The sequence below is a fragment of the Gasterosteus aculeatus genome, chromosome 2, assembly GCF_964276395.1.
Source record: "Gasterosteus aculeatus chromosome 2, fGasAcu3.hap1.1, whole genome shotgun sequence".
Classification (NCBI taxonomy): Eukaryota; Metazoa; Chordata; class Actinopteri; order Perciformes; family Gasterosteidae; genus Gasterosteus; species Gasterosteus aculeatus.
The window spans coordinates 7,533,450-7,559,300 of record NC_135689.1 but is presented as its reverse complement, the minus strand read 5'-3'; the positions used below and the strand labels follow the sequence as shown (position 1 = coordinate 7,559,300).

The 25,851-nt window shown below is 45.1% G+C and overlaps 1 protein-coding gene across 2 annotated transcripts in view; it reads right to left on the bottom strand.

The window, feature by feature from the left end:
* Positions 1-25,851, bottom strand: part of magi3a (membrane associated guanylate kinase, WW and PDZ domain containing 3a) — an 83,153-nt gene that overhangs the window by 28,394 nt on the left and 28,908 nt on the right. For both annotated transcript variants that reach the window (XM_078089723.1, XM_078089728.1), the window contains exons 2-3: positions 6,083-6,199; positions 1,831-1,950 (exon numbers count right to left, since the gene is read on the bottom strand). In XM_078089723.1, coding sequence (XP_077945849.1) covers positions 1,831-1,950; positions 6,083-6,199 — 237 coding nt within the window. The remainder of the gene's footprint in view (positions 1-1,830; positions 1,951-6,082; positions 6,200-25,851) is intronic.

Here is a 25,851-nt window from a genome sequence, read left to right as displayed (position 1 = left end):
TACAACACGGAATAAAAGACAGAGTATATGAAAATAAATCTGCAAATAACAAATGAGATGAAAGTGAGGTTTTGTGGGCTCTTATTAATGCTTGCACACTGATACGAAACATTTGTGCAGAAAATAAGATGTTTGGGAAAAACAGATTTCAGCAAATTTCCACCTGAGTTAATAAATGTGTTCACTGATGATCAAGACGGTTTAAACGGATTGCATTAAAGCGAATGCATGTCTTTTAATCGGGTTAGCTTACCGCAGAAATAAGTAAATCGAAATGATGTCTTGCAACATCTACGCCAATATGTCCGATCAAAGGGAAATAATGTGAAATGAATGACAGTTAATCCAGCCGTCTCCCTAAAACTATTTTACGCATCTTTGCCCGAACAGCGTGTCCTGAGTTACATCCTAAAATGCATAATAATGCAAAGGACATATTTTCCAAAGCAAGTCATATCTGTCTCAAACGGGCTAATTATGCAATCCCCAGTATACAAGCTGTGGCAACAAGAAACAGATCTGTAGTCAATGAATAACGACGGGTAATGAATTAATTATGTGGTAAATATCTCTCCCTCCCTTTTTACCTACATGGAAGTAGGCTACCTGTCTGAAGATCTGTGTGTGTATGTGTAATACCAACCGTTTATCTGTGGACGCCCCAAGGTCAAAGTCTGGGCATTAATGCTTAACTTGGTACGGGCTCCTGGATCTGTTCCTTCAATACACGTATGGTTGTGTTCCCTTACGCAGGGCGGGGCAGAGCGGATGCATTATTCATGCTGCTGACCGGCTCATAGGTTCAAGGTCCAGTCTTCCAGGGCCGGATATGGGGGACACGGGGCGGTTGACAGCGCTCCAACGTAGCCAAGAGATTTACGACTCAACGCGTCAAAGGACCAGAGTGAAGTTCGCCTCAGCAGCGAAATCACACGGGGGATATATTACCTCCAGCTCGTTGGTGTTGACGTCATCTCATGACCTAATGGTGCACAACGGCAAGCTCACAAGCACACTAATAGCCAGGGAATGGTGTTGGGATTCACCCTCAGAGCTGCAGGCGTGTCCCCGGGGTGGACTGGGGTCACACACTGTGGTGATAAGTTGATACTGTGATTCTCCCCCTTTGCATTCTTTGCTGTAGTCTTTCCATTTGAACTGCCTTTTATTATCTTGCCAGCTGTGAGGAGCCCAGCTGTTTGGTTCAGATAGAAGCTGTGTAGCTGTTTGGTTCAGATAGAAGCTGTCAACTGAGGTCCGATGAGGTCGGAACAGGCAGACTGAGACCACCTGAGAAGCTGCGTCTTCAAAGTGAGCTTTGAATGAGCAGCGCACGAAGCCTGGTCATGCAAGTTTGTTTGGTAACCGTCGTAACATGTATCCAGAACACCTTCCTTGATGCCGCTCTCTGTGCTTAGTATTGATGAATGCATGGTAGTGTGTGTGTGTGTGTGTGTGTGTGTGTGTGTGTGTGTGTGTGGTTCAATACAGAGACTCTCTCCAAGTTACAGTTTTTCTAAAAGAAGAGCGATCAGATTTGTTTAAAGACAATTGGCCGTATGAAAATAATTATTATCCAAGATGAGATGGTTAATAATCTAACCATTAAATTCCAACTTTCAGTATTGACAGATTTCAATGCTGGATGCTCGACACATTTTAGTACCCTAAAAGAATTTGAATTAAGTTTCAATCAGGTGGACTAATTAATTCATAGTCATACTAAATTAGTATCTTGACAATTTATTTGCCCTCCCTAAAAAATAAACAGTATGTACAGCCCCATCCATGGTGTTGTGGAGTTGTAGTTCGCGTTGCATTGAGACATACCGTCATAGGTGCCACTCTCCAGCAACAGTCCGCTTTCTTCCAGGTCACGGAACTCCCCCACGCTGATGAAATTGTAGTCCACTCCAGGAACCTCCCCTTCTCTGGGCTGCCGAGTGGTACCTGCCGACAATGACACAGTTTAAGACAGAGGGAACATCCAAACAAAGTGCGTCTACATCATGAATAGTCAACGGAGCAGAAACCACACAGATATGAATGCGTAATTAAAAATATAAAACCGAAAAAGAAAAAAAACTCTATGGAGCAGCACAGCTGTCAGAAGACAGAGGATGCGGGACGGCGATGATAATTAACAGGATTACAATTACACACTTTTGCCTTGATTTCATTGCAGCATAACTTTGACTCCTCAAGGATGCAATTAAATGATGTATTAATGCACTGCATAAGTGAGGAGGATTTAGAAAAGACGGCGTCAGTAAGTTGTGCGACAGCAACTACGTAAATGGATGAAGTCAAACTTCCCTGTCGACCTTCTGAATTCTTTTGTACATAATTAAACTGCTTTTACATTTGCTGTGCTGCCTTCGCGAAACAATTTCTCCTCAATCCCACATACAAGCTTAGTGTCCATGGACACAAAGTGGAAAATAATGACTCCACCGAAACGTACAATGTGTGATGTTATTTAAGTAAACATCTTGTATATGCGGTGTTGCTCTGCGACATTCCCATTTGCAATAAATCAAAAGAATCCTTTTCTAAATGCCCCCGTGGCATCTTCATTGTCAAAGTCTTTTTCAATAACATTAAAGGGTTCCAGCCTTGAAGAAACCCCAGTTCCCTGAAAGATGTGTTCACGTTCATATACCAAAGGAAAAACAAGGTCACGGGTATAAGGATCAGTGACATGTAGCACGTCTCCTTCATGCCAATGGTGATGTGAAGTGCTTTTATGGTTGAAATAATCTTGAAGATTCAGTTTTCAAGATGCATTTTTCACTAAAAACCCACTGCAGCTCCTTAAAGCAAAGCTCTACATCTCCTTCCAGCTCATGCAAAGAGACGCTCATTAAATAGTAATCCACCATAACGGCTGCAACCGGTTAACGCGCTCTCATCTGCGAGACATTGTAAACGTATTGTTGTGAAAAGGATTTTATGCTCCCTAACCCTGATGACCCAACTCTGCTTACTGCCATCTTAGATGTAATCAGGGCTTTTTTTTCCAGCTAAATTGCTGCTGCTCTGCGGACGCAAGGACACTTACGCAGTTTAACAGAACCCCCCCATTCTTCATTTTCTTTCTACGTCAACATCCATCCTGACTGCGGTGCGAGCCGTCACATCTGAAACAGCTTAGTCGGTTATGGAGACAATCTTTTATTCTGTCAAACAGAGCGATCAGGAGGGGACCAGCCAAGCCACGAAGGGAGGAAATGGGAGTTTGTCTTTGGAGGCAGGCACAGGGAAATTATTTATTATTATTTAGCTATTAATAGTTTATTTTGCGACCTTACAAGAGGATCTTCAAATATGTCTGAGTAACCCATGTTCTTCTAATTCCCCAAATACCATCATGTATTACCTCGAGAGGTGATGTCATTTTTAAGAGACTGTTACAGCTTAAATACGGGCCAAAAAAAAAAAAAAAGAATCCACACACCAAAAGAAAACAGAAAGGAATCTTAGTCTGCAGGGATCAACAATATCACGTAGCTCCCCGTTGGTGTGTGTAAACTTTCTTTTTGTGCGGTTGAACACCCACTCAGTGGGGCACAGGGGACTTCACCACGAAGGCTTCCAGATGCTAATTGCAGCTGAATAACAGAAAAGAAAAAAAGACTAAATAAATAAATAGATTCAGTCAACTTTTAATTTTGAGAGAGGCACAGTTCGATGTCTGATCAAACAATAAAGCAGAATACTAACTTGAAGAGATGCAACTATGTTGACTTCAGACAGGCTGCCTATTTTAGAGCACATGTAAAATGAAATAGATGATTTCTGGACCGTTGATTTAAAAGCTTAACCAGCTTATATTAAATTACAGCAGTAGCTTGTTTCTATGCTGAAAAATGTAAGGAGTGTTGATGCTTCATTTATCAGGGTGATGATCTGTGTTATCATATGATTAATGAACATGTGTTCATTGTGAACAACTACTAAACTAGATTTGCTTTGTTTGCTACAAATTGAATATGTTATTATAGTTGTTACAAAATCATATAATTTATATTTCACTAAATTAGTGTGTCTAGGCTGCTTATATGCCTGCATCAGATCCATATACAACATTAGTATATTTAGTTCGATAATCAGTAAAACAATCTTTTTTTAAACAGGGTCCAAATGGGACAATACAAAAAATAGGTTAAAAGGACAGACAAAACACAGCAGCAAACGTGCAGCAGTCCTTCACAAAGCAAGCTGAACCAAAGTCTCCCCTGCTGGGGCTGGCAGCGTGTTTTATTCCCCATTATGTTTAATAACTTTACTATAATCAAATGAATCCCCAACGAGTATTTTGCATGAGGCAATATTGGGCAACACCAGAGTTACTTGTAATCAAAATGCTTATAGTGCATTATGATCTGAATGTTGCACTGTATATTAACGGTATCTTTTCATAATACAGAAGGAAAAGCTTTACATGATACGATTCACATCTAACTTTGTATTTCTCTGCAGTAGGATGACTAAATTATGAGATACATAAATGCAACGCTGTGTGTCCTAAAGAATAAAAATAATTGCTAGGATGAAAAACAAACCAAAAAAAAGCATTTTTAGTTTAGTTTTTTCCCCCATCTTCTTTCTTTGAATCTGGCAACGACACTCGTGGAGCCGATTGCCAGACCCTGACAAACACTAACGCCCAGGGATTCAGACTTAGCCGGCCCTCAAATATTCCCGTGGTGCCCTTTGGACCCTCGGCACATTCTTGAGCTCCCGTCATCTTTTGTGGGGAGGCAGCGGTGACACTTAATGACGCCTCCCTCGCTCCGAGATGACATTCGCGGCGCTGTAATGAGCACAGGCCTCATGCTGCGGTGGCTATTTAGGCTCCTCGCGATGGGTCACTGGTCTGCATGAGCAGAAGGGACCAGACACATACGATGAGCCGGTGAAGCCGGACCGCAGTGTCTGGCGTGGAATGTGCACGGCACCGCTTAGATGTCCACTGATGACCGTCTGGAGTGGACTGTACAAAAATTAGGGTCGTACAAGATCGCGATGAGTAACTGTTTTTATCTTATTGATATTCAAAATCAATGAATAGCTGTGGAGCAATAATGTAGAAAGTGCTGCTGATTACGTAATTAGGCCCAATGAATCATTCTTGCTTCATTGTACATTAGCTGCAATTTTAAAGATGGTGTTAAAAGGACTCGTTTGACAAAGGATGTCAGATTCGAGAGCTCTTGAAACGCACATAATAAACCATGTCTGGAGCAATGAAAAATAGCAAAAACATTTTCATATTGTGTGTTTTTTTTTTTTTTTAAGAGAATTGCAGCTGCTCTTTCATTCACGCCTGTTGGCCTTGATATCCATTTTGAGATCACCCGGGCATAAAAGTCCTGTCTTTTTATTCTATTTTAAGAGGAGCAGCGGGGGGAAAAAATAGGAAATGGAAGAGCTCTCTTTCATGACTTCATTTGTAAAGAAAAAAAAAAAGCTACACTAATTTTTATGTTTGCACAACAAATGTCCCTCTTAAAATTACACAAGAAGTGTGTCACTCCAATTGTGCGATATAGTTTCTTTTGTACAAACCCGGAAGTCTTAAAAATATTCCACTCGTAGATAATGTGAGACATTTACGTTCAGGAAAATGAGTATTAAAATTCCAACACAAATAATAATTGTTTAACGGTGTGCAAAATAATTTGATGTGATCATATTTACACCGAGCCCTTTTGAGGCGTGCAGGAGAGGTCAGCTCACATTACATTACATTTATCCAAAGCGACGTACAATAAGTATTTCTATGACACATGGGCTTTAATGTTTGCAACATTAGTGTCAACACTTTGCATTCGCTATTGTTTGTGCGTGACACCTCATGTTTTTCTCTATATTACCCACAAGAGAAAACACCTGGTGATTGTTTGCTTGGAGTAAAGTCAAAAAATAGAATTAAACTGCAGGAACTGTAAGAAAATACAGCAGGGTGGCGCAGGTGGGACACAGACGACAGCAGACCGGACTCGGCCTGGGGGGGTCAGAGGGCAACAAGCACAACCCAGACAGCGAGAGAGGGGGCCGCCATGCAGAGGCTACTCACAGGGAATGGTGCGCAGGTACAGGTTGTCCCTGATCACCTGCTGGAGCTTGTGGTCCAGGGAGCCCTTCTGAAACTGCAGGCTGAGGTAGTGATGCAAATCGGTGTTCAACACCTTACCTAGACCAAAGGAAAAAAGGAATCTGCGTCAGTCCAGCAGTGACACCACGTAGGCATCTACGCGGCGCGCGTTCACAATAAACTCCAGCGCCGAGGATTTGATTTTGCGACAATATAAAAAACACAAGCATTGTGAAATTGAAATTCACAACGTGCTGCAACGCGTTCCTCCGACGGACAACAACACGCGCCGAAAGATCGAATGGGGTCCAGACAGCAATTATTTGTACCTGGGAAGGCCGGGCGCTCGGCGGCAAAGACATTGAAGCTGTGATGAATATTGAACTCCAGAGGCATGCATAACACAAAGCAGGAGGCCTCCGGCATTAGGGCCGTTGCTTATCTGGGACAACATTACGGGCTGAGGGAGTGAAGGAGCCGAACAGACGTCCTCAAAGAGGAGGGAAATTTAACATTGTCCCCATAGCGTGAGAATGTCACAGAGGGGAAATGGGGGGCTAAAGAGAGAGTCAGTCAGAGAAGCGCTCTTCCTCTGTGGAGACTCCAGCTGTGCGGGGGGGGGCACCCAATCAGGAAGGGGACGTGCAGATGTGCTTTGAATGTGGGCTTCAGTTACTGCGGGGCTCATAAACGCAGGCCGTGGCGCCTGAAAGCTGTCGAGCAAGGGGTCACAATCATCCTCATACGGACGGCTGGGGTCCACTACAGTCTGCACAGTAACACGCAAGAACATCGGTGATGGGCCTCGTCAAAATTGTTCCATGCTTTCCATCTGCTTTTTTGTGTGTGTGTGTGTGTGTGTGTGTGTGTGTGTGTGTGTGTGCGCATGTCCCTACAAGGGCGGGAAAGCGTGGTAATGTTTGCTGGAAAGGTTTGCCAGAATCCTTCTGCAGATCGGGAAAATGTTGACAAATCAAAAGACGGGCAGAACCGAGCTCTGAGATGCACACAGAGGAACTACCTGTCGGTAGGACGATGTACCTGTCGCAGCAGGAAAACTGCAGAGATTGTTACTACATGTCAATAACTCGATTCAAATCTATTTGCTAACATTCACACATACACACAAAAACACACACACACACACACAAAGATCTCATCCTCCGAGTTCAAGCTAGAGAAAAATTGCAGAAAGAAAGAGAATAAAACATGATCAGCACAGTTATATTCCCCCAGTAAAACAAAAATAACATTTTAAAGTCAGGAGCCTCCTACGCATAACCAAGAATTCTACTCCGACACTTAAACAGCATTTTTCATGATACCCATTTTCAGCAGGAAGGATGGAACTAGCTGATCTGGAATAAAAAGCCAACGCTTGCTAAATTCAAAAATATTCTACAATGACATGAAGTTGTCTTATTCATCCCCAAAGGGAATGAAACAACTACTGCTGTGCCTGCAGATCATTAGCATTATGTAGCCGGGTTTAGAGGCTTGATTCTAAAGTGTTAACATCTTCCAGAAAGGGACGATGAGAATATTTGAGCTTTTGGAGTTTCTTGCTTTCAGGGTGTTTCAACAGCACTCAAAGCTTCTACTGTGCACCGACACACAGGATAATACGAGTGATTATGGAATTCCTCTGTTTTCTAGTGGACCCGCTAGTTAATGGGTAGCTTTAATGGGTAACTGCAGCATGGCAGAGAGAGGGCCGGGGCCAAGGGGAGCATGGCTCTCTCTTATATAACTCTGTGGACTTTTTTTTTTTTACTGGCACAATGAATGTGAGGAATTTAGGTCAAGGAAACAAAAGCTGGGTCTGGCTACGCATTGCAACTAGAAAGCCACAAGCTTGTGGTCCCTGTTCCCAGAAGCAATAAAACATGAAAAAAACCCAAAACAGCAAAATCCACCCTATTCCCTCCCCGACCAGGTCAGGCCGACTTTTTCACACACTGCCATCAGTGGGCTGGTGTTTCACTATGTACAATGGATGGAGCTAATAGTTACCACAGGATTGCTGCAACCAGGGGTAAATACCCTACTGGGTCACAAAATCAATCCCTCTTTCTCTCTCCCCCATGCACACACAAACATGCAAATCCCCTCCCCTGCCCAATGCAAACTCCCTCTCGAGTGCTTCTAACAGTGCAGTCTTTGTGGCCCGCCTGTCAGGTCGTGTTAGCGCGCCGCGTCGTATCTCCAGATACGGCGAGAGAAAGAGAGAGAAAAAGAGGCAGAGCAGAAACTCTCAGCTTCCCGCTAGCTTACAAGGCGGCGCACCGCCGGCCTGCCAGGCTGGTTGTACGAGGCCTGCGAGACACAATCGAAGCCTTTGTGCCTTGTCATCTGGCCATTAGACACTCTCTCATACATGGGGGCGGGAGGGGGGTGTCATTCAAGGATGGAGAATCATTAAAAACAGAGGGGCCGAGGGAGGACGGGGCGGCGGGAGTTGTAGCAGGGATGGTGACACACGTGGACTCTACGCCTGCCCTTTCATCGCCTGCGCTGTCGCTGCCCGCCATCGCCGCAGGCATTAAAGATCCCCACCGGGCTGCTCAATCCTGTTTGGATCACTTTGTTAATAGCCGTCGGCCTTCCCTGCAGCTTCCCCCGTTTTCTGTGCTCCACTGCTAACCACTTGACCTTTTGTTTTCTCTCATTATCGGAGCTTTTGCCTCGGACACGGTGTGAGCATCTCTACCTGTCGCCGGCTCGCTTTTGCAAATGAGGAGAAGTGAGGGATGGCTGTACCAAAGGGGGAAAAAAACAACATTTTTCAACAATATGTTCCTCTCCATCACACAGAAATGAAAAGACAGCACATGCTGCTGCCCATCATCCCTTCCCCACTCCCCCTGGACTCTTAGATTTCGGTATCCGCCGTGGGAAAGCGCTAGTCTCGGCTCACCGCAGCATCTGTCATTTTCTTTAACTTATGTCAAAACTACTGAAGCGCTTTGCGAAAAGTCTTTTTATTGTGAGGCAATTTGTTTCTCGCCCAAAACAACGGAAGAGAGCTTCTGTCCCGTTACAGCTGGACTTTTCTCTGCCGCAATAATAAATAGTGAAAATGGGAATCTTTACAGTATACAATACACACATGAGGAATGAATCCCCTCGGGAACATTATTGTGCGTAATGAAGGTCAGTTTGGACCAAAGTGGTGGACCACCATTGCCATGCAGTGAGACTTTTGAATAAAAAAGGGTCAGCTAATGGCAAGCAGGAATACTGAAATAAAATCGACACACGCTTCAAAACGCTCACCCAGGTGAATCTATCGGTCATGGTTCTGCAGGCATTTGGCGCGGACAGTCTGCCAAAAGCAGAGCGATTTGTCTTCTGTGCGATCGCGGCAGCTCGGCTTGCTTCCTGGCACACCAGCACGGCCCCACGGGGACGAAAAAAAATGGAAAGATATTTACCAAGGCACTAAGTAAACGGGCGGTCAAATTATGACGGGCTATAATAGACACAATGTTTTTATCAAATGCAGAGACGTCCCCAGCAGGGGTGTCCGTGGGTTTCTAATCAGGCAATTCTCTGACCGACTAGTGCAGCTCTGGAAACAGCTAAAAAGTCCCCCCATCTGCTAATTACCACCATGTGAGGATAATTTGGCTTTTTTGGGTAACAGAATGTCCTGCCTCATTTTGTGCGACAGGAAAAGAGAGAATAGAAAGTCTATCGGCATCTGAGAGACACCCAGTTTCTTCACTTTGGTTCCCTCTTGTGAGAGCAGCGGGCACAGGTAGATAGAAATGTAATCCTCCAGCAAAAAACGTAGGCAGAGTGAAGTCAATTAGTAGCAGCAGCGCCCCAGAGATTAATTATGGATTGGGGTAGGCTTTGGGATGAAAAATGTCACATGAAGGAAATCGACGTCCCCAATCGCCCCTTTTTTCTTCCCTCAGGTTAGAAACATCCCCTTAAAATCCAATTAGCAGGATGGTATCTCAACATAAGGTCAGTCTGCACAAGCTGGGTAGTTCTGCTATGAAATGGCTTAAATGCCAGGTTGAAAACCACCTCATAAAACTTCCTCATACAAAAACGTTTTTTGAATTTGTAAGCAATTAGTATCAAGTTCTCTACTGATAACACAAGACCGAAGGGGATGAGATGCTGGAGGGGAAGGGACCTCGTATGGTACTTTTTTGGGCTCCCCGTGTCACAAGCACAATGGCATTATCAACTCATTAAGTAGATAAGTGAAAGGAACGGTCTTGCCATATATTGCGTGCCGGCGTAATGTTGCATGCTCATTACAGAGAATGTGATAATCATCAGCGCACCTGGCAATGACACTCGTATATCGAAATATATTCTGGGCTCCGGGAGGCTTGCCTGCTATTGTTGGTCGACTGTACTAAACATCCATTACATGTTGGAGATGAAACTGGCTCGGTGGTTTCTTGGCTCGTTTTAAGGGTACACACCTAGTCCACAATGTACCTTAGAGCATTCAGAGGTGAGACCACATGGGTTCAAGGTACCCGGCCCTCACTAAATTACAGTGTTTGAGAATGAAACAAGCTCTTTTGTTCCCAAAAAGATGGGACCGTTCCAAGGTTTTCTAATCCCATCATGGCTTAGGGAGGGAGACATTGGATTGTTAGGGTGAAAGAACAGTCCGCCCAGTCCGGTTTCCAGGTACCAGTATGTCAGAGGGGAGAAATTAGGAATGACTTTGCTGATTATTATTTATCTCGACTGTGGTATATTGTTGCAAATATAACTCACTGATTCTTTGTCTCTCTGTTGATCGGTGCACCATTTGCGTCCAGATTGAAATATCAGCTCTCACAGCAGACGTTCATGGTCCCCGGGGAATGAATCTAAATGAGTCATCGGGTTATCACTCCACTTTCGCATCACCGTGAAGTTCAAGTTTTTCTAATGTAACTGAACAATAATACTTTTTTTTTTTAGCCTCTGAGCACATTTTCCCTCCGCTGTTGTGTGGAATAATTTTTGCTACGCAGTGAAGCAGTAGCTCCCTTCTGCAACGTGCATCATCAAAAGCCTCCTGCTACTCGCCGTCTCTGCGGTGACACACACCTGCTCACACACTCACACACACACACACACACACACACACACACACACACACACGGGCCAACAAAGACTCTGCACGCGACAGCTTCCAGAGGGACAGAATGAGACGCAGAGATCAAAGAGTGCCACAATCTTTTTTTTCCTCTCATCTTAGAGAGTGATCTTTGTATCCCGTCGCACGGAGGGGGCCACAAAGGGTTTCATTGTCATCAGTGGATCAGAGGGAACGAACGGAGTGGCACGGGGAGAGATCAATCCTTCAATCAGTACCGTTGAAGGATCTGCAGGAACCGCACACAGGGAGAGATGGAGCGGCTCTGTGCTGCACGTGGAGCGATGTGCTTTTAGCCCCAATAAGCTGTCGCCGAAGCCACGACGTCTGACGCGTCAGCGCAAACTTCAGGACAGAACTTCTCTCTCTCTCACCCACATCACATGCGAATGCTGTCACAGCAAGGTGTGAGGTCTGAAAAAAAAAAAAAAAAGCATCCAGGTGATCTACATCAGAGATCAGATGTCATGTGACGGGGTATTTGCGGATATATGTGTCAAGAGAGATCTTATGGGACAGCTACCTAATGAGGGATTTGCTGTTTCCCAACTCTTATGCCGTGTTGTGGGGTTGTGACTGTGTGTGTGTGTGTGTGTGAGATTCGCTTCAAAAGGCCTCGGGTAGTCAGCAGTGCAGTTTCAGGAACGTCTGCTTAGAACATGCACTCCAGAGCAGAGGGGCCTGTATTGGAAAGCACAGCCGGAGGAGCTGCAGTTGCCGATTTGACACATGCATCTCTTGCCACGCTGACCCAGATGCTGCCCTGATCCTTGACTCACACAAATCGTCTAGCGGCACCCTGCTGACTCGCGGGGAGGGAGGGTGGCACGCATTAGTGCTGGACCAATAGATTCATTAATCTATTAGTCTATAATTATCAACGGCATTTATCAAGTGAGATCCAGTTTGTATGATGCAAACATTTCACAGTATTTCGGATTTATAGGGGTCAGATTGAGTTTGCACATAAACAGTAGTGCAAAATTGTTGTTGTTATTGCCACCGGTATTTGCTGGTTGGCACGGAAAACTCAAGATTTACTTCCCTTCATCTGCGGATACAAAACATCAAATGAACTGATAGAAATATAATATATGTAATAATTGTAGATTGGTTGTCGAGTGGTTGACATTATCTCCATCTGCAACGCACAGGGATTTAACGCATTGAACCTGCTTTGAGGGTATTTCAGTTGGAATAAAGACATTTGCTTTTTTTATATCAATACAATGCTAGTATATCTCCATCTATAAAGGGGCCTCTAAGCTACGAGGCTTTGTTTCCAAAGGGGAAAGTCTGCTACAGGTAAAGACTTCAATCAAGGTTTGTTTTCAAGTGCCACAATTCCAGAAATTCTCAGTGGTTTAGAAAAAGTGGAAATTCCAACCGATTTGATTCCACAACAATTGGGCCAATTCCATTTCAAAATAAGAAAAAGGAGCAAACTTGCAAAACACCACTGTTGGCCTTTCGCTTCCTCAACGCAGTCAGAAATCACTTCCAGGTCCACGGAATGCCATGAACACACGTACGTGGAGATGGACACGTTGTCCATCTGCAGAAGGTCAGGCAGGGAAGAGGCGTGATGAGAAACCACTTGCCCACAACACGTCCATCCATCATGTGCTGGAGCTTCCAGCTGCAGAACAGGATGCCACTGAAATGAGTCAGCCGTACGTCCACCTACCATCCCTCTCCCTGATCGATCTGTGTGCGCGCGTGTGTGTGTGTGTGTGTGTGTGTGTGTGCATGTGTATGCTTAGGATGATTGGTCACTAAGTGCAACGGTACACGTACAACTTCGTGAGGCCCTGGATGCTGACGTTCATCCGTGATTTATGTGTATCTCTTTGAAGGCACGCAGGAGGGGCTGCTCTGTAAGCCGGGCGGACGCCCCCGGGAGAAGAGGGCAGCCACATCAGTCACTCGTGGCAGATGAAAAGGCTTCGGCGGGCCGGACGCCGCGCAGCAGACATGAGCAGAATCAGAGGCGAAAACCTCCCGACCAGCGCTGAATGTCAACCGAGTATTTACCTCACGCCGCTTTCAGGGGCTCTCCCTCTGCTGAATCGCATTTGTATTCTTGTAGTTACACGTGCACAGCAGACGTTGGTTATGTGTTCAATAAATAATCCTACCACACGAGTGAGGATCAGTAGGCGGCTGGGAGAGGAAAGGGGGGTGGAGGGGGTCTGAAGCGTACTGAATCGAGACAAACATCTGTGCGTTCGCCGCAACGAGATGGATGGAAGCGGGGGTTTGGCGGAGGAAGCCGGCACACTGCCTCACTGGTGTGCGTAAGACGAAGGGTCTGGCTCCCCGTCACGGCGTGCGCGTCCATGAGTGTGTAGTTGAAGTGTCAGACAGAGTTAACGAAGCATCTATTTCAGACGGCTCAGAGAGGCCGTGACTATATGCTGGATGTGTTACAGCCACGACCAACTAGCTTCCCGCTAGTTTTACATGGTGGCCAAAGCGCGGAACTACAATTAGCAGGTTTGTCACATTAAGCTTAAAAAGATTTACAAGGACGAATCAGTGGCTGCATTTTATTTATATTTTTCCCACTAAAGGCCAAATCCAGGGTCACCGGATTGGAGGTGGAGATAGAGGGAATGCTAATGCGCTTCCACCGCTCTTGGATGCGGATGGATTTTTTTTCTTCTTTCTTTCTTCTTTTTTGTAACTTTTTTTTTGCTTGATGCACCAATTAACTCCACAAACACACCACGGCGCCGCGGCAAAGAAAAACAGAACCGTTGGGCCATTTCGTCTCCATTCAAAATGTGCGCCTCCGACGTAAAGCAAACTGAACAACACAAGCTGTCGTCGCAGAGTAACGTCCGGCCGCCTGGTAGATCTTCTGTTGTTGTTGTTTCACGGTTTCTTTTCCATCTGTCGAGCAAATCGTTATTACATATTAAATGTATTTTTGAAATTTGACCCGAAAAACCAAATTTGAATTCAGTGCCTCCAGGCCGTTGTCACGATGGAAGTGGACGAGCTTTCATCTCTCACCGCATTGCCTGCATTTTTCTCTTCTTAATGGCATCTTGGGAATATCAGGCCTTCTCTTCAGGGACCAGCGGTGTACACGACGTCTGGCGGTAATGACACCCAGCCTGAGTGGCTGAGTCATTGAGATGTGTTGCTCGGGGACCGATCCTGTCAGAATTGATTTAATAGTGCCTAGAGTCCTCTCCCTGTACTCCATGGGTCTTTGTTATGAGTGTGATGTCAGCGAGATTGCTCACCGCGGCGTTCCGCTTCGGGATTTGGGATTTCTGTTGGACTGATTCGTTGCATGTGTGGCGGCTACGGCCGACTAAACCGAGCGTTTCTCCTTCTTACGGGAACACGCAGTCGCACGCGAACTGACAACAAAAGGATCGGTCATCCGCCTTAACAAGCCCCGGGGTGGTTTCGGTGGCGTCGGATCTGTAAGACGAATGAAAAACGTAACAGCCCCCTAACACCTCCTCTCTTGAGAAACTACGCAAACCAGCACAAAACCACAGAGATGCCAATGCCAGATGCCACGATCTCCCCCCGAACGCACCACCAACGCGGCATCGACTCACTTCCACTGTGAGTCAACGATCAGCGAGCATCTGCCTTTATTTCCCCACAGATGCCCTTCAGACGGGATGCTTGTGGGACGCGCAGAACAATTAAGTGAGTACGTCACCGGAAACACAGCGAGTGACGCACACGATGCGTCAGAGACGCATTGGCGGAGAGACGAGGCCGACGCCGCCCCAACGCGTAGCGGGGCCGCAGTCTCGTGTCCATCTCCTATCTTCTCGAGCTGAAGGTGCACTGCGAGGTGCACACTCCTCGAGGCTCCTTCCGACGGCTCAAGGCTTTGTCGTCTCTTAGCGTCCGCAACTAAACAACCCCGCTCTTATGAGTTGAGGGCCGCGAAAGACAATCTGGGGGCTGGCGTCCATTGAACCACCGGCAGTTACATGCTGGACCTACTGTGGTGTTAACGAGGGCTTCTTAAGAGCTCCCTATTAGGGAGATGATAGTTATTATAAAAGACCACAAAAGAGGGAGAATAAGATTTGTATGTAATCAAATGATAAAGGCCTTCTCTGGGTGGAATAAACAACTATTCCAACTGGAACTGTGCAGGGATGAAGTATGTTTGTAAGCCAAGCTTTGAGGATAACATCGCACAGAAAGCCAATGGGATTTTAGCGCAATGCTTTGGATTATTGCAGAAAATAAGCTCTGTGGTAAACAGTTTATGATACCTACACTACTTTATGATACGCAATCGGACGAGGGTTTACCAGGATAGCGTTAGTTATCACATTTAGCCGCTTGCCTTTTTTAATACGCATAAGAGCTTGGGATATTTAAAGACATATACAAATCGCTTAAGCCGAGTTAACTACATCAGACCTCCAACCGAAAGCCCATTCAAAAAACCCTCTGCAAGGGCAGAATTGCCAACTTTCACAGACACCCACCGCCCCCCCCACATACACACACATGCCCACAGTAGGACGAGCAGATTAAGGACATGGATCCCCAGGTGAAGGGAATCCTTTAGGCTTAATTACTCTAACACGACGTCCCCGGACTGGAGCACACATCCCAGCGAGGGCGAAGAGAATGAGGATACCAACCATTTCCAAAGACAATGACAAATTTAATTAACTGGGAGATACAGCCGGAGGGAAATTCATACCACTGTGCGCCATAATCCATTATCCTTGAGAATATTTCGGAACAGGATTATCAATGGTGAGAAGGAGCAAGGAGCTCGCGGCCGGATGGCGACGGATGCTCGGGGGCGGGGAATTGTTCAGTGAATGCAGGGTCTCTCTACTCGTGGACTCGCATGTGATGATAGAACCCTTCTAGATAAATAAAAGACTCCGGTCACACAACAGTCGGCTCTCATGACGTCACCTCTGACAAAGATTGGAAGCCAAATGTCAAGAGCAAAAAACACTGTATTTGTCATTGTTGTGCACAACAATGTCCCACTTAAGATTACTTAACAAAATACACGCTGCTTCCTGCATTTACACTGCTGTGTCAAAGGTTAAACCGAAGAGATAAAGAGTTATGGCTCCGCTGTAATATGAGATTTGCTGCCATCCTGATTACATCATAACGTAGTAGAAGTTTGCACCTCGGGAGGGTCAACGCGGTATTTCTTTGCTCAGTGTGAATGAAGCCGGTCAGGAGGCAGTTGTGACAAAAATCTATTAAAGCCAATGAACAGACAGCATGTGTTTGCTGTGAAACCCCTAATTTTCAATTACAATAGTGGATTAATAGCAATCAGCACACCCAGGTGGTGCCTGTGATTAGCTAATCTGCAGAGGCATGCATAATGGCATCTGTTCCACCCCACACCTCGCGCTAGCGCGCCCCGGTGAGCATCCTGCAGCGAGCGGAGGGAGGAGGAGGAAAAAGAGGACGGGAGAGGGACCTACTTCCCTGACACAATGTTTACCATGAGAGAACACTGGGACCGAGCCGATGTCCTTGATTGAGGAAGGAGGGGGAGGGAGAGAGAGAGAGAGGCAATTATCAACTAAATTTGCTCAGTGGAAATGGGCTGTCATCACACAACATCTCGGCCTGCTCTGCCCCAGTAAAGCCCCTCTTGGGAAACGCCGGCACGTGTGCACAAATCAAACTCCGGCACTTCAAAGGCGGTTCTGCCGTTTAATCAAGCCGACAAAAAAACCCGTGGCAATGATGATTTAATTTTTTTTCCTTCACTTGTAAGTGGAGGCACAAAGTTAAATGCTCACAGCCAATCTTGTTAATAGGGAGGGAGGGAACGCTGAGAGCGGGCGCTATTTCAGAGGAATAAATACATTTTCAATTAGACAGCAAAGGCGGTGAAGGAGAAGTCGTCACCCATCGGTCGGGGTTCTGTCCTGCAGCACCGGCTCGGGTTGAGGATTCACTCCTTGCTGTGATAACGACTTTTGACTTATTGCCTCCACTTCATCTTCACTCACCATTTTGAGATACAATTTGATAAAAGATTTGAAAAAGATTACAAACCTTTGCTGTCTTTGGGCTGCGAGAGTGTTTGCCAAAGTCATTATCTCATTATGAAGTTTACCAGGTCAGCGAAGGACAACTTAAGCTTCATTATTTTACTTTATATAATTATTACTTCTAAGACACACAAAAATCAACAGATAAAAAATAAATAAAATTTATCTCAACACTGAAAGTCAGCAAAAAAGGATACAACCAAGAACTGCTGTGTTTTAATTAATAGCCTAATGAAGCAGTTTTCTTGTCTTCTTGCCAATGAAAGGGCCCCTTGATAAAGCACAGATACCAGACACAAACAAGGCTCTTAAAAAAAAAAAGAAAGAAACTGACAGAGATTTTGAACCCCAACAGGTGAGGAAGACGAGCACCGCTTCCCTCTCAACCTCGGGCGAGCTAAGTGATGAAGCAGCCTGTGATCGATGCCGGTAATATCTCTCCTCCCCTCCAGCCACCGGCGCAACCCGGCTCAGCGTGGTGAGCAATGAACATGGGCTCGGCTTTAGGATATTGGGGGTGGAGGGGGAGGGTAATGTTATGAAAAATTACAATATAATAACAGCGTTATTTAATGAATGAGAGCTGGAAAGAAAAGCAAGAAGGAAGAACGGTAAGTGAGTTCTGTCAGGATAAATGTTTTTTTGGATGCAGCTCGCTGTAAGGTCGCTCTAACAGAAGGCAGTAATAAAAAATAGAAAAACATTTCTATCACAAATTTGCATCTTCTGACATCACTGCGGGTCACATCCATCCCACGTATTCAAACACGACCCCGCAGGCTTCCCACATGGTTTTTGGCCACTCGGCACCTCATCAGCCTTAATGCTCAAAATAAGTATTAGAGAAGGAGATTCACTGTGTTGCAAAGTGGTCTGATGGGACAATTTGACAGTCAAACGAGCAAAGGAGGTCGAGATGCACCTTTATTAGATATCAGGACACTCCTGAACCAAATATCTGAATGTATTCACCATAACTCTCTTTTACTATGTACATTCTGTACTAGAATTTACATGTTTTGCTGTAAAACAATTTTGCTATTTGAATAACAACTAACAATCAAGTTAAGCTATATTTATGTATTTAGTTATTGCATCACTTTACATTTAAAGGAACGTACACCACATGTAATGTATTAATCATATTGTTAATCGGTATCAGCTGACACCAAAATTAAGATAAAAATAAAGTAAAATAAAGACATCAAAGCTTCCCTCAGGCCTCACAGATGTTTTGTTTCAAAGAAACAAGGAGGAAGGCGAGCAGGAGACAGAGAAGCATCAATCATTCTGCCCTGTGACGGTTTGATCCCTGGTGCCTGCGCGGATACGCGAAGGAGCGCGTTGTTTTGTCAGGAAGTAAATGCAGTGTCGCACACATTCCTCCATTGTGTTGTGAACACACGCTGCTACCACTGTGTGAGCGGAAGCGTTCAGTCTCAAACAGGGGTAACAGCTTTAACTCGGTTAGATGTTTTTCCTTCCTTATTCTCCCAGGGAGAGACTTTTTTGGAATTCATCTCGATCAGTGATACTGATGTTTAAGATTGATAAAGCTGGCACCACGGTACTTGTTTAAAGAGAACGGCTACAAAAGGCCTTAATTCCAAGGTTATAAGGTATTCTCGGGTTTCAGGGGTTTGTAGTCTCTTGAGCTCTTGGCGTAATTGGTTGTGGACCGGTCAAAAGGTACAGTAGCCCGGGCCTGAGGTAGCCTAGTGAGATTTTAGTCAAATTTCCCTCTCAGGAAACAGGAGCGGCTGTATCAGGACACCAACGCTCTGCTGTAAAGCACTCTACATGACCAAAGACGCCATTATTAGATGGAAATAACAGTTTCCAGAACAACTAGGCCTGCATGCTACTGCTGTTTGGATCCAGTTCATCTTTGGGTCCCTTGTTTTCTCAAACATACAGGATTCAAATAAATCTGGACTTTACTCCATCCTCTGGTGAATGTTAACTGTGCAAATAAGTGCACAAGTAAATTACCTCACACATTCTCAACAGATGATAAAGAATGTAGTGCTCTTACCTGATCGGGTCATAACAGGTTTCGAATTTGATGGAAGATAAGGGTCCACGTGGAAATAAAAAGAGAAAAAAACACATGAAGAAATAGCGTTAATAAAGAGTTGAATTACATCATTCACAGATTTTTAATGAACATGTGCCAGGAAACTGAAAGAACTTCAAGACAAGCACAGAGCTGTGATCTCAACACAACGAAGCTCCCCACAAACAGGAACAGAAGTTGGTCAGGTGAAACTCGGGGTTCATAGACGGCGTTTGGATGCACAACACTTCTCTGCTTCCTGAAATTATGACGGAGAACATAAGATTTCTGTGGCTGCATGAACAGATGTGACGTGAGCTCTGATGAGGTTCAACGTGTGCACACAGACCATGAAGAGCGCTCTCAACAGGTTCTGAGGCAAATTAGCGCAGAAAACAGGCGCTATTCATCATCATCATCATCAGTCAGGCAGCCTACCACGAGTGACAGAAGTCCACTGTATTAATCCGCTCATGTCATGCTGCATCAGAGTAAAAAAAAAAAAAACTGAATCCAAACAGTCACCATGGAAACCTTTTAAATTTTAGAAAATGCAAAATTTGAAAAAAAAAAAGCCTTGCTAAACATTTTGCCAATTTGAATTTATTTCAATGCAAAATAAACAACATGTAGTTGCAGAGCCGCCACACGGCGACTGCCTCGCTACACTCGTCTTTCAGATAGCATTGCACAGTCATATTTGGCCGATAGTTCAGCGGTGAAAGACATGCTGCATAAACAAAAAAATCAAATGTTTCAAGAACCCCCTTCAAAAAGGCGCCAATCTGCTCCTTGTCATCCACAGCCAGTAATTATTCTAGGTCCCCTGTTCCAAACAGAGAGATGGCACAAGGGATCTTGCTGTTGTATTAGACAGCCGGGATGCACATGAAGGAATGTCTTCCAGCCCACACAATAACTAATACTTATCTGCCCACCATGGTTGATGCCAAAATAGTTACAAATAATATCACGTTTTTGTATTTATAACCTGCCTGGTTTATTATCCACACCTGAGGTTGGCAATTTAATATTCTATGCTGTGTAACGTTATATAGACACTTCTAGATGATGTATCCAGAAACAGTCAAAGACGACCCTGATCTGCGTCAGACGGATCTCAGTCCTAATATTTGTCACGTGTCATCACGCAGCATCCTCCCACTGTTGAGATGTATGTTAGACGCCATCTTTCTCTAAGCCCCGAAGGGTTCTGAAAACTTTCTCGAAGGTGTGGACAGCTCAGAACAATCAGACAGCCTGCACTGGAGCCTGGAGAGTTTCTTTTTTCTAACCAGCAGGCATTCTGTGCACACTCCTCGCAGGGCCCTTTGGTCCCTCATCCATCTGCTGGCCGTCCCTCACACTCATTAATTCTGCCTGTCCCCAGGTGGCTGCGAGTTGGTGCGATGTGATTAAGCTCAAATGAACCACCAGGCAGGAATAAAGAGACGCTTGAGCCCCTCAGAGGAGACCGGGAAGAGGGAGTAAAGAGAAAATGCTGACAGATCTTTCTGATCACAAGATGTGAGGGACTGTTTGTCTCTGTGGGCGTCGAACCAACAAAAAAACAACTGCCCCCGGCTGTGAAGCAAACTCGGTTTCTCTGAGAAAGATGAGGCAGGGAAGGAGGCGCCGCTTAGGATCTGATTATAGTCAACAACCTCGATGAAGGTACTTAAATGAAAACAAGTGTTCCCTGTTAAAACTCAGAAGCCACTTTGAGATGCATCAGTCACGCAGCCCTTTCAGATTATATGAAGTCTTCATACCAATTTTAGGTAAAAGTGAACCCTAAGAGAGAGGAGGGCTCTCTGCCAACTGCATTAAGTGCCTCCAATGAATCGAAGTAATGACTCGTCTGTCTTAAATGCGTGCTTACACACCTGAATGGAGCGAACCGCCGACCGAGACAAAATGAACACCAAACGGAGACAAAAATGACGTATCGTGCCTTTTGGTATTTGTTCTATGTGTGGCGGGGGGGGGCTTTTTGGAAGTCAGTTCCCAAAGGCCCAAAAATCTTCCCATGAATACGAGTAATTTTTTTTTTTGCCGAATGCCAACGAGTAAACAAGACCAAGTGTTACTTTGTTTCCCAAGGACACTGTTTGCACGTGCAGCGCACAGCAGCGGTGACACTCTTTGGCACGTGTAGCGCTGTTCAAAAGACCCATTTCTGAAAATGGAATACTGTCCCCACTTGTATCACAAACAACTTCTCAGCCACTGATGTGGACAAACACGCACAGATGTCCATTCTGCAGGACGACTGTGCACTTCTAAGCTCTTCCTGCACTTCTCTGTGTATTTCTGAGCGTCTCTCCGTCCTCTCTCCTAAAGCGGCTCTGCTCCGGTTTCCTTTAAAGGGCCATAAACCTCAGTCCCTCCAATGACCCAGCATAGGAGAACCTTGGAGGTACAAGCCGGGCATCTCAGTGAGTAGATACTAAACCGGTGTTATGAAGTGGATGTCACGGATATGCTTTCAAGATCAATATATTGCGTTGGATATTTACTCCGAAAACCAATATGATTAATAGCTCTGTGTTGTCATTACGGAGTTCAGGGTTAGAACCCTTTCTACTTCAGAGAGATCAAGAAAAGTTCGCATTTGCGGTTGATGTGATGAAACAAAAACCAGGGTTAAACGGTTGTGGTGTCTTTCAAAAATCCCCAAAGCATCTCCTCTTGAGTTAATTATATTCCATTTATGTGACTCGTTTCAACGCTATCTCCCCACATGAGAGGGAGTGGATAACAGCGCGATCATAGCTAAGGGAGCGTCATTAAAAACACAGATGGAGCTGTGATCAGAATGTCTGCTGGGGAAGATAATGATGTATGAATATCTATGACTTCAACAACCTGTCCCTGAACCCGATATGATACAATACCAGGCACTAATCCATCCTAGTTCCATCTTTGCTCTCCAAAGCACTCTTCAAGTTTAGGAAAGGCATAACTTCTGCTTCCTTTTCCTCCAAGACCTTTATTCATCCCTTAAGCCTTTATTTCGCAGGTCCAGTCCTCCTTATTGCAGCCATCGGGGCCTGTTTTCCCTCTCTGTTACTGTATTTATGCAGAGGTTTTATCCCAAATGCTCCTGTCGAGGTCTCCCAGGTATGAGCTATTTGGGATTTAACAGATTTCCTAAACACGGATCAGGTTAAACTGAACTAGTTGAAGAGTAGTTTAAAGTCTCTACAAATAAATAAAAGGGCAGGTTGGCATGCACATTAGTACCCTTACACCTATGCACAAGGTTATATCCTAATCTTTTAAATAAAGATAAATATTTCTGATTAAAAAAAAAATTGCATGAAAATTTTCTTTCATATACATCAACATAAGAGTTAGCAAAACTATTTTGCATCAAATTTCTTAATGTTTCCACTTTAGTCGTGCAAAAACTAGGATTTGACAGCCATCACTCAACCAAGCAATGTTGGAATTTCCGAGCTGCAGATGCTACAAGCCGGTGAGGTATGAAAGAGCAACATTAAGAGCAGTAATCACTGCATGTGCTGTAAAGTCATAGAAGAAGACTAGCGTCCAACTAGCTGTTATCTTCAACGAGGGCCGATGTGATACATCAAGTTTTTGAGGACTACACGCTTCAGGGTGTCCATGTTAACTCAAACCAAAGAGGGAGCATGTGTGACAGCCACTGTACAGCAGGGGGCAAGCATGCAGTGAGCGTGCAGCTCGGTTGTAGTGCACCCCAGCTGGGATGATCCCCCGTGATCTCCATGCAACCACACGGACAGCAAGTCATTAAGCACTACAACCGAGCTACGGCCGAGCAGCAAGTTATTAAGCACGATAGCTACTGCTCTATTAACTCGCACTCCACCGGGGGAAAGGGATCGCCTTCAGGAATCAATTGAGGAATTGATGGTGTCATGTTTCTGTCATGTGTGTCTGCGAATGGCCATATCATTGACAGCGGTTGTCGTTGCCTTGCCAGAAGTCCCTGCAGCAATATGATAAGAAAATGATCTTGACACCTTTCATTGTCGCTCCAAGCCCCCCCCCCCCTCTCCCTCTCCCCCCCGGGCTCTTCTCGTCTACATGCGCCGAAGGAAGAGGTGAATTCACTCCTGTGCCTCTCCAGTCGAACATGAAACCTAAACTGCACTGAATATCAGTGCCTGCACCATAAAACAGATGGAGAAAGCCGATATTGGCAGTATTCTGATGACGCCTCCGTCGTTTTCATTGACGAAACTTAACCCCTGTGTGAACAGAGAGCTGCAGGAATGTGTCTTGACTGAGTAATTTGGCACTTAAAATCACACAAAAGTCATAAAAGTGGGCTTCATTCGCTGAACAAAACATGCAAGCACCACGTTTGTTTGCCAAAATCCAGTCGAAGTATCCCTTAGGCTTTCTTAGATTTTTTTTATGAAACCACAGCGAGGCTTTCCTCCGAGTTGGTCTACAAAAACAGGTCATCCCTGCTGCATTTATTAATGAGCACATACCAGCGTCTGTAAGTCGGTTTCAGACACAAGCTATAAATCAAACAGCATGCTGTAATAGTTAATTACACCCATTATAAATGCTCGCATTGATGCTTTGAGGCCTTACTGATGGCCTGTAGTGTGTGATGTGCATATGTGTGTTTGTGTGTAATGACAGTGCTTAAAAAGGTGCCAGAGAGCTAATAACTCCATCACCTTTGTGCTGGGTTATTGCTGCACTCATCTCATGTCTTTTGCTTTCTAGTGTACTAACTATATGCCTCACATCATTAATCACACCTCATTTCCTGGGCCGATGGAATGAAAAACGCCAGATTTGGACTCCAGTCAAAGGCGAAGGATTACCCAAGAATAACCCATGAAGCACTGCACGAGAATTATTGAGTTTAGTCATAGTTTTGTCAATAATAGTTGCTTCGTTTCTTGACATCAGCTCAGAACAATGTTATTACTGCTACTGGTGCCAAAACGAAAAGAACAGTGTCTTCACAACTCGTCCTCCGTAAACGGCTCGTCATGTGGGTGAGACATTTGGCCCTGACAATCTCGAGCGGTTCCAACACCCGTCTAAGACCATCCGTCACGGACGAGGGGTGCACGCTGCCTCCTCCGCCGCGAGGCCCCGTGGTAGTGTTGCAAACGATTGCATGTTTGCAGTTGTTGCAGATCAGTTATCGCACACAGCCGACCGCGCGAAAAAAAAAAAAGGGCTTCAGAGTGGAGATGAGAGCGCCGAGGCTGCAGATGTGCAGAGACCACAGAGACGAAATGGTTTTAAAGGTCATGTATTTTAAGTCACGAGCCAAGAGCACCTCAGAGGCAAACCTCTAAACGAAGAGGAAAAAGATAGGAACGGCAAAGAAGGAAGGCGAAGAAGAGGGGAGGGAAAGAGAGAGAGAGAGAGAGAGAGAGAGTGGGAATGAAGGGCAAGCTGAGACTGAGAGATGTGGACAGAAAGCCAATAACCACATACTAAACAGAATAGGAAAGCGCAGGTAAAACAAATGAATAAAAAATACAGCGATAGTGAGGCAGAGGACTTATTATACGGACGTATTATATTTCGCCTCCCAGATGAGTCGCTCCGTCAACCAGTCAAGATGTTAACATCCACATCGGCCATGAATGTCACGCTTTATTATTTTATCCGTTCAGACATTCGGTCAAAATTGTCTCAATCAGCAAAACATTCATTGAGTTGCGGCAAACACGTATTTCGTGAGGTCGCTTTGACCTTGAGCAGTGACCAGCACAGGTCAAATCTCTACATGGTGTTTCTGCGATATTATGTTCACAGGAATGGAACAGACAAACTAACAACTGTATTAAGCTGTATTAAGCATTACAAGTATTACAACTGTATTAAGCAATTTTGTGCTGGAGAATTGACGGTTGACGAGAATGTCCTTGACAAAATAAAACATTCAAAATTAGGTGATCGTGGTGAATGCATAATATATCTACCTCGGCCAAAATAAAGACATTACGTAAGATAATCTTTTTCTATTCCTCGGTACTGCAATGGAATCAACACATAGCCAAAGAAAGTACAACGTACGTCAGCAATCGTTGAAAGACAAAAGTGCTCTCCTGGATGCATCGAGCCAGTTATTGCAAACAACGCTTAATGCGCTAATAAAAGGCCTGTCACTGTGAGAACGCCTTATGTTCAGTTACAGAATTATAGCAATCATCATATCACCCCAGTGCCACCACACAGTGGAGTGTGTGCAGAACATGTACCTTAATTGTCGTTGCCTGCATCTGTGTGCACATGCAGTAGTGTCCCTTACCCTCCGGCCGCGGCTGCGACAGCCTTGGCACAGGACTTCACCAAGGGGGGGACGCGAGCGGGCCGCTATCTGATATGCTGTCATTCAGCGAGCGCCGTGGCAGCACTGAGAGCTCCTCCCACCGCCTCTCTCCCTCCTCTTTGTCCCGAGCCTTTTCATTGCCCTGTTATCATGTTCCTGTCCATTGCACTAAAAGCTTATTCCTCCCCCCCACCGCCCACTTGTCATCCCAACATCAACCTTTATGTGCAGTTCTCGTTA